The 9,471-nt window shown below is 48.6% G+C and overlaps 2 protein-coding genes and 1 pseudogene across 3 annotated transcripts in view; 1 reads left to right on the plus strand and 2 right to left on the minus strand.

The window, feature by feature from the left end:
• LOC144104939 (acetylcholinesterase-like) overlaps positions 1-1,498 on the plus strand; it is an 82,094-nt gene extending 80,596 nt beyond the window's left edge. For both annotated transcript variants that reach the window (XM_077638168.1, XM_077638169.1), the window contains exon 4: positions 1,280-1,498. In XM_077638168.1, coding sequence (XP_077494294.1) covers positions 1,280-1,421 — 142 coding nt within the window. In that variant the 3' untranslated portion in view covers positions 1,422-1,498. The remainder of the gene's footprint in view (positions 1-1,279) is intronic.
• A 4,260-nt stretch (positions 1,499-5,758) lies between these two features.
• Positions 5,759-6,583, minus strand: LOC144103380 (uncharacterized; annotated as a pseudogene).
• A 74-nt stretch (positions 6,584-6,657) lies between these two features.
• Positions 6,658-8,497, minus strand: LOC144103382 (uncharacterized). The gene is made up of 2 exons (XM_077636114.1): positions 7,354-8,497; positions 6,658-6,704 (listed from the first exon to the last, which is right to left on the minus strand). The coding sequence occupies exons 1-2, from the start codon at positions 8,456-8,458 to the stop codon at positions 6,658-6,660; spliced, it is 1,152 nt and encodes a 383-aa protein (XP_077492240.1). The 5' UTR covers positions 8,459-8,497.
• Positions 8,498-9,471: the final 974 nt, after the last annotated feature.

A 9,471-nucleotide genomic window follows, 5' to 3' on the forward strand; every position in this document is an offset into this window, starting at 1 on the left:
ATTGCTTTTCACCTTTTGGAGAAGAAAAAAAATTGGCAGACACTTATGCGCGAATGTGAAAGCATTTATGTTTTGCATGGTCGAGATTCTTTTATGAAAGTTCTTTCTGCAAGATGGTTCGTCGGCATGGTTTATTGTGTGCGAAGACCGGCACACGTTGGAAACTTCGAGCTGCACAGACTGAGTCTAATCAATGCCAAGCGCACTGCAGGAGGAACAGAAAATCGCATCTGGTGAGAGCCGCGGCCACGACCCTTCGAGGCAATGAAGCCGCGGCGAATGCGCCTTGCGCGCGGTCGTTGCCATCATGGCTACGACTCGGGAGGATGCGTCAGATGACTTCACGACGCGCGCGCCGCTTTTTATCCTCACCTGCCAGCCACCCCGATGATTCGGAGCCGGAGTGCGATTGCCCGCGCCCCGAGTCGGTGCCGTGACGTCAGCCTATATACACGCGCTCTTTATCGGCGCAATGCGTGCGCCTCGCTTGGAGACTGCGCGGTGACATAATCTGTTTGGGATCATTTTTCAGCCTCAAGAACATCACCAACGAGGGTCCCCAACGAGTTTCGCCTAATGGGGCCAGTAATGCTTTCGCATTAAAAGTTAGCTCTTAGGAAGTTGACTCCATCGGCAAGAAGCTCGAGTCAATCGTAGAGTATAGAAACAAAAGCGGTTCTTCCAGGCTTACCGCACAGGCAGAGTTCCTGAAAGCCGTCATGTTTATTCAGTTCAGAGGCCCGCTCTAGGTTGTCACTGTCGCCTAACGGCTGTTACAGATTAGTTTTCGATTCGGGCGTACCAATAGGGAACCTTGAAATATCGGCCAGTGATTTCAGGAGTAAAATTAGGGGCTCAGACATTCGATATTTCATGAGTATCATCCGTCGGATTACGTCCGCTGGAGTACAAAGCGTTATCTTAGTTCTCGCAAATTATTCTTCCTTTGCACTAGTGAAAGTCGCCTTAATCAAGAAAATTCTCCAATCTCATCTTTACGCTTGAGTTTCGGCTACCTGAGGCTGCTTTGCCCGTAAGATCCACTCTATTCCTGTAATTGAAACAATAATTTTTGTGTAATTTTAGCTTCATTACTCATGGTACTACCACTGCCTTCATTGTTCTCAGGAATAAAAAAATATATCTGGAGAGGAATAACGCACAGAGAAAACAGCTACATCTAAGTGTGCATGCTTAACGTAAAGAAACCTCGGCGGCTAACAGTGTCGGTGTGCTTTCCCTGCGAAGCTAATTCGTTACGCTTGCTTTCTTGTTGCAGGGTTCCTGAGCTGCCAAGCGGGCAGAAGTGGCCAAAGTACACGAGGAGCTCTCCCGTCGTAATCACGATGGGACATGGACAGTTCAACGAGACGCGAGGCTTCCGCGAGAGCGAGTGTGAACGCTGGAAGTCGGTGATCTGACAAGCAAAAGCTACTTTGCCATTGCTGCTGTTTTAAATCCTTTTAGCATTAATAAATGGTGACCAAAGAAAAACTAAGTTGTGAGTTATTTTTTAGCCATTAAGATATAAGGATTTTTTTAAAAGGACTGAATTAGCTAAGAAACGCGGCCTTTTAAGCTGATATTGCGCAGTCACAAGATCAATTTTATTATCACGAGTGCTTTCCAAAAGAGCGATTTTCCCGGTGTCAGTTAATGGAGGGCAAGGTTAAAGGGCGGACAGTGCTGTTCATACGCAGACCTTTAAGTTGCACAGCCGTTTGTAAAATGTGTGTGTGATCTCTTAGCTGTACCCGTGGTCCGGAGAATTTTAGTGACAGTTACAGGCCATGACTGTGCCCCTGCACCGGCAACCAAGCACGAATCTGTTGCGCTTGCTCAAACGGCGAGGACTGACATAATATGAGCTGCAGTTCAGAAAACATTCTAGTTTTGGTTGGACTCGAAGAGGTGACTAAGTGATTTGGGCGTTACTACTGATACCAAGGCCACACGTTTGGCAGATTTGAATCCGGGTCACAGCCATCGTATAATAATGGGAGCGTAATGCATAAACGCCCCTATGCGGTGTGTTGTCAGCGCATTTCAAAGTACTCCTGACTGTATAAATGAGTCGTCAGTCCCGTCCAATACCTCATTCCTTACAGCACTGGACTGAATGACTTTTTCCTCTTTAGAACTTTTAAAAGCGAAAGCTACTCCCTTCAGAAGCTTCTTCGCCTTGTGCCACTGTGCGCCAGTTTGACCTTGAACCAAGCAGAAACCATGGGGTAGCTATCACGTCACTCAGCCGCCGCCGCCGAAACCAAGCGCCCGCCTCTACCTAGTCATGTGACAACCACGACGTCACTCAAATGCAGCTACGCCGGAGCCCTGCACTCGTTCTGTCTAGATAGCCTCCGCTGTGTCCCAGCCAGTGCCAACGGATTGCGACAGCTCTTAAAAATTTAACGGCAGCAGTCGTCATGGTTGATCCAGGAAATTCGCCTCGTGAGCAGCCTGCGTTTCTGAAGACCGCCGCCGAAGCACTGAACGTCATTCATTACCGCCAAGCAACAACCAAGTATAGGCAAGCTTTACCTGCTTAACTTTGAAGCTTTCGCTTCGGTTACTTAGTGCTGTACCACTTCTAGGCGCATCTTCCGATATCGGGCATATGTACTACGTCCCTAACGCCTGCTTTGAGGCAGGCTGTCCACGTGACCACCGGGTTGTTGGCAACGTGCCAGGTGTGCACTCCTGGCTGTACTTCACCTGGGTGAATGATCAACGCTTTCAAGGGAAATGCTTTCAGGGAAAGGCATTTGGGTCAACTGCGTTTAGGGCAGAGGCCTTATGGTAAAGGCCTTTGGGCTGAAGGCCTTCATAGTAAATGCTTTCGGTGTAAAGGTCTTCAGGCCGAAGGCCTTATGGTAAATGTGTTTAGATTTAAATGTCGCCCACCGCAACAAGTTCTACTGCACGATATTCCACCACTTGGCTATGCTAAATTGTCTGTTCCTTTCTGAATAAATGTTCTGCTTCCTCCACTACCATCACAACCCATTTGACGCTTAGAATTCTCAAGCCGACAATTGATTTTCTTCTTTGGTTGCCTTGTATAACTTCGAACACAAGAAAGCGCGCAAATTAAAGCTCTAATCCGTGATCCCACTTCAAATTCTGGGGCACGGTCGTGGACCTGGGCAGCCTAGACACCTTGCTAGACATCGGCTGATGAAATTGCAGCCTGATTGTAACCTGTTACTGCTGTGGATGAGTGGTTGTGTGCGGTGGTCTCTTGTCGAACTTGCGGTCGGCGGCGGCCGAACCAGTGGTGTCCAGTGTCTTTGAATATGAGAAAACCGCTGGAGAGCAATGTTTGTACTTCGAAAGATATGCAATAAATAAATAAATAAATAATGAATGAATGAATTAAGGGCCCACATCAGTGGCCTGGGTTGTCTTGAGGACAGGCGCTGGCACAGGTTCAGGGTCTTTGTCAGTCAAAGTAGGGCGGGCGACTATCGGCATGGTTGGTGCCGCTGTCGCCGGTTTCGCCTTCTCATCCTGCTTCTTCGGACGTTTAGCGCGTTGCGGGCCTTAGTGGGGCTAGGGATGCGGCTAGCAGGTTTGCCGAGAGCTTGTTGGGATCAGCTGGCCAAGGCTAGGACATCGCTGCAGAGGCCTGCTGAGGTCATGGCTGTTGTGGCGAGGCAGACGAAGATGCCAAAAACTTCTACACGCATGCTGCTGCAGAACGTTCGGTGTCGTCAGGACGGGCTCGCGCCAACGTCAGTAAGGGACGGTGTGGCGGGGACTGGGCAGACGTGATCGCGGGCGAAAAGGAAAAACGCATAGAGGCAGGTCCAAAGAAGCGGAGAAGGCAGCTGTGGGATCAGGACGTGCGGCAAATCTGGTGTTGAGCCTATCTTATGTGTCGTGCAGAGGGACGTCGGGGCCGGAGAATCTGAGCTGGTGTGGTGAGGAGGCGGCCGGGGGCTTCCAAAGCGGGCAGTGCTGTGACGAAGGCGGCGTGAGTGGGAGCGACGCTAGTGCTGGGCCACCTGCTGGCGGCGGCGAAAGCGGGTCTCCAGCGTCGTAAAGCGGCAGCTGGACGTAGCACACGCCAAAGTCCGCTCAGATGGCCGCGTGCAGCTCATCATATGGCCGGCAGTCCAAGGCAGAACATGGTAGTGAGAGCATCAGGTCGGGCAGGAGGATATTGCAGAGGACTGCGCGTTGAATGGCTGGATGGTGATGCCGCTCAGCTACAGTGCAGCCTCTAAATGAGGGAACCACCCGCCGACGCCTTGAGGCCGGAACGCAGGAAGCCACGGGGTGAAGTCTGGGTCCTACCAGCTCGCCATCCAGTAGTGCTGCTGATGGAGAAGGTGCGGCTTGACGGTTCACCACAATAGAGATTTTTAGTATAAGGTCACCCTATCGCTTTGGGGCATAAGGGAATAGCGGGTCACTACTGTGCATGCGCAGAACGTTAAGAGCACTTGGGTGTTTGGGTGAGCTGGCGACGCTAACGCTAAATCTGCAAAATAGCGTGGCCCCCTAACGCCGGATAGCGTAGGAAACAGCGGGGTGCGTCGAAGCGGGGGCCGCTTGCTTCACCACCGATTCGTCGTTGCCGCTACGCTGTGTCCCACATCACGGCCAAATAAAGGTGCACGAAGCTTTCGCTTTGTCTGAACTTACCTGAGCCATAAAATTTTAGCGATAAAACACGCCAAATTTTAGGATTGCTTCCATGTTTACAGAGCTGCTAGGCTTAGCGAGTACGCGTCGTTTGCCGTTAGAAAGCGCAGGCTGTTCTAAGAGGCGTGCGCTCCAATGGAGCTCTAAGTTCAGGCAACATGGCGGCGCCCGTCGAAGCGGGGCCTCTGGCTTCACCACCGATTCGTTGTCGCCGCCACTCTGTGTATTAAGTTCACGGGAAATAAAAGGCACATGAAGCTTTCCCTTTGTCTGCAGATGTCCGCAACGCAAAATATTAACGTTGAAATGCGCCATATTTTCAGATTGCTTTTTTGTTTTCAGAGCTGCTAGGCTTAGCGAGTACCCATATCGTTTGGTCGCCAAGGAGATGACTTGGCTGGCCGATTTCGCATCGACTTAAAAAAAGAAGGGTGTTTAAAAACACTCGCTTGTTATAATTTCTACTTTTAAATTTTATGTCCGCAATAATAATAGTTGGTGGTAAAGAAGCAAACGCATATTTAAAAATATTTTTTCAAGAGTACCTTTTTTGGTTTGGCGTAGTAGCGCTGCGATCGATAAACGCAATCCTGGCCCCGCTGCACAGAGGAGACACCTATTCTCAAACTCACCGACGCAGTCGTACCTAGCGCTGGGGCCCGCTATTTTTTTGGGCCCCCACGCCTTGGGGAAATGCCACCTAGAACTAGTTTCAGGCCTGCTTACTGCCGCCGTGACGTCACGTGTCTTGACCGAGCCGCGCGGAAGCGGGAGGCTGTGAAGCGCATATCATCGCTTCCCGTGAAAAGAAGGAATGATCGTGGCGAAGTGCACATGTGTAATAGTTTTATTTTGCCTTTGCATTTTGATTGGCAGTGTATGTTATGAATGCATAATGCTTCAAAATCCGTGCATTTATCTGTATAGCAATTTATTATTCCACTAAAAATAGAGATTATGCGCCGTGGAACGTGTGACCGGTTCGATGGCCCAAAAAAGCAACGAAATAAAAAAAAGGTAAATTTAATGAGTCTTTATTTACACACACGCTTGGCACATACACACACACACACACTGTGTCCAGAAAACACATTGAAACTGTTGTTACTCATTTTGCAAACTTCTGCAATTTCCTTTGTTGAATCGGCGTTTTTCTACTCTTCAGAACATCAGTCTTCATGGAAACGTAGTTCTTCAGAAGAGTGTTTGCTGCTGCCACTAATATGTTCGTCAGCACAGTGTCAGGATGGTGACCATTGTTACAGACATCAAAATCCTCTGTTTCACAAAGAGTCTTGTGACAGCCACAAGTAGCTCCCTCTTTTTATGTGTTGCATGAAAACGTGCAGCATTCGCTTTGTTAGTAAGCTGCTCTAAGACAATGTGGGCGTGTAGAACCGCATTAACGACCGCCGGTTGAGGAAACTTGAGAGCGCCTCTCGAGAGGTTTTCGATTAGGAGATTCCTTTCAAGTTGAACTTCCCGGTCCACAGACGTAATAATCATGGCACAATACTGACAGGGCAGCTTCTTTAACGCGGCGTGGGCGCAAAAGCCTGCGATGTATGTTATTACCGGCAGAATGGATTCCTTATTTCTTATATCATGATCTGACACCTTTATGCCGTACTCCTCTGTCAAGTGTTTCAGAACATGGCTTCTGCATTTCCTGCATATCTGGCAAAACCAAACTGTCTTGTAGCCTCAGTTTTTTCTCTGACTCAAAGACTTGTTGGATTGAGATATGATAATTTGTTCCCGACAGCCGACGGTACTGTCCGAACCTTTCTTCCAGACTGTCGGTCTGAAATTTTCCCAGCAACACGTAGTCGAAATTCAATTCTTCAAGGCAGTACCGGCACAGTTCGACAAGCGAGTAACAAGTCAGCCGCAGCGCTGCGTGTGTTTCAGTGGTTAGTGCGCCTGTATCCATCCTGATGTCTCGCCATGTGTCCAACCAATCCACGAATTTATTAAGAAATTCTATCTGCTTGTCAGCCAAACTCTTTACTGGATCCTGGAGCGGATCTCGTAGGCGCCGGCCTTTGGAGGGGCTTTTCACGTTGACGATATGCCACCACTTCAGTATTAGGTCAATGAAAGGCGCTGTCCCTGCGGCGTAGTTCAAATTAAGCTCGTCTTCTCGCATATTTAGAGCCTCCACCACAAATGAACTAAAAACCTTTAAAACAAGCTTCACATTCTGGCGCTCAATGTTGGATGGATACAGTGCTTTGTAGCTCAATCCATAACCAAACTTTGAGACGCTGTGTTGCTCCGAAGCGTGCATGTCTCGAAAAGCTTTGAAAGACGCTCCATTAACCCGAACTAACGAAGATGTGCTAGGAAATTCATGGTAGAAGATGCAAGTTCCTGGATTTTTCTGGTTTAACCAGTTGTTTCTTATGCACTTCAAAAGATGGACTGGGTCAACTACATAAAAAAGGGGTCTTGATTCGTCTACTGGGTGAGGGTACACAATGTCAACTGTTCGCGTTTTAGAAAACAAGGACATCACATTTCTGTTTATGGAATTATTATCTGTTATTACTGCGATGATAGTAAGCCCTGCATTCTCTAGCTCCAAAATTGTCTTTCTTAGGGCTGCATGCAATTGGACTGCGTCAATGTTAGATACTGGCAGAATGTGCGCGACATCCTTGTGGGCTGATAGCAAGGACTGGATCATAAAAACATGCGCACTTTTGGCTGCTTCGCAAGAATTAGAAGCTGCCCCGGTCACTGATCCACCTTTGTATTCGAAGTACGGCTGAATATGGATCTCGTCCATCATTATAGTGACGTTCTTTTCATGCGGTTTGAGAAGGCTTGATCGCTTCTTCACGTAACGTAAAAACCCTTCATCGTCCTGCTCATTTCCAGGGTTGACGTTATATTGAGAACAGATTCGCATGAGTGTAGATCGATGTGGTAGTGCTAACTTGCCAGCACTGCGAATGAATCGGTAGGCGTGTGGGGAAACAGTGTAAAGAATACTGGAAAATATTAAAAGCTCAGCAGAGTACCGTGCTGAATGGTCCTTCTTGTGCAATAGGTCAAGTTGCTCTTTTATAAAGCCGAGCGCTTCTGTTTTCTCTTGCGGCAAAAGATCATCACACCTGAGGCTGTCCAGCAAAGAGAAAAGCAAGCTGAAACTTGCCTTCACTTTTTCATCCTTGTCGCAAACGTCTGGAGCCTTGAAACTTCTCATACTGTCTAGTGTAGTCTGAAGGCAGCGCAGATCGTCCAGTATACACGGGATGAGCAGGTCCTTCACAGGCACTTTCACTTTCCTCCAGAAGGCCGTAACCTCCATGTTCTTACTAACAATCACAGATCGTTCGACGTCTGGTGGGTCTTCACCCTCTATGTGAACAAAGAGAACAGCATGCTCTGCTTTTACTGAAGTCAAGTAGGTGGAGAGGTCGAGGCTTTGTAGGCGCGATACAAAGTCTTCATATGACTGCAGCTTATTTTGACGCTCTTGTTCTTCGTGCGATGAAATGGACTGCCGAATAGCTTCCTCTAGATGCGATGCTTCGCGGCGTTTCCTTTTTGCCACTGGCTGCTGGCGCACTGGTGCGCATTCGCTCAAATAAGCAGGTGCATTAGGAAAAATTGTCGGCACTGCGTCCAACGTAAGCCGAGTAGCGCCCATGGGAGCTTCTACTGTCCTGCCGGTTCTTGGATCGGTGTACGTGGTAGTCGTCCTTAAGTACTCGGCCTTGAAATGGAGCTCGCACACCTGCAAACCGTTCACAAAAAATAAACGGTATATTACAGGCTTCGTGCTCCACATCCGCCTCATTTACTAAGCCACAAAAGAAAAAGGAAAGCTACAAAAATCTCGATGAAGCGCGCTGACGAGCAAATACATTGGACAACAATCTACAGATCACTTCGAGCGTGCGCCTTAACTGATAATACGTCCTGGCCTTCCTGGAAAGAACATCACTCATGACTTGCGCGATCTTATAACGTTCCAGAACACAAATAAACACCCGTGAACTATCGGGTCTTACTGGCTGGGAAGTAAAAAACACACAAAAGACCAATATTTTCACTTCTGGAAAAAAAAACATCCCTCAAGGCATGCGCACGGCGTTATAAAAATAGCGTATCTCATCACCACAAAGCGCCGCAGTCGAAGCGAACATTTCAGAACAGAAATAAACAGCCGTTACAATGTCAGGGCTTACGCTGGCTGGCAAGTCAAAAGCGCACAAGAGATCATTATTGTATTGCAAGAACCGGACACACTGGAGGTGGTGCTTTTGGAGCGACTCAAATTACGTAGTATAAACGTACACATACCTTCGGATCACGGAGAGAACGGATATCGACGTCATCGCGACGAACAGCCCGCTCCCACTTTGCTCTTCGGTCATCCTTTGGGAACGAGAACACTCGAACCTTCGGCCCATTGTCGTAATTGCCGCGACAGTTGGGCCCGCAACATCGCCCCATTAGGACAGTTTGCAGGCGTACACTACGTGAACATTCAGCGAGTGAAACGCTTCACATCACAACACAGCAGTTCAGAGACACAGAAAAACACGTCTTCTCCAGTCGCGAACAGAACCAGTTCAGAATAGAAACACCAGCATGCCGCGACAGGTCTCGTCAGGCTTAGAAAATCCTACTCTCGAGAACGGCGTGGGCACCTCCGCGCGACGGAAAGCGTCGGTCAAAACTGACTGACGTCAGCAACCGCGACAGGAGGAGTGAGCAGGCCTGATAGTCCAGAGGGCGCTGCTTGGGGTCCCCTATTTTAAAACTCCTGATATGGAGGTGGCCCAGGAAGGCGACCACGGCCACATT

The sequence above is a fragment of the Amblyomma americanum genome, chromosome 9 (genome assembly GCF_052857255.1).
Source record: "Amblyomma americanum isolate KBUSLIRL-KWMA chromosome 9, ASM5285725v1, whole genome shotgun sequence".
NCBI classification, from domain to species: Eukaryota; Metazoa; Arthropoda; class Arachnida; order Ixodida; family Ixodidae; genus Amblyomma; species Amblyomma americanum.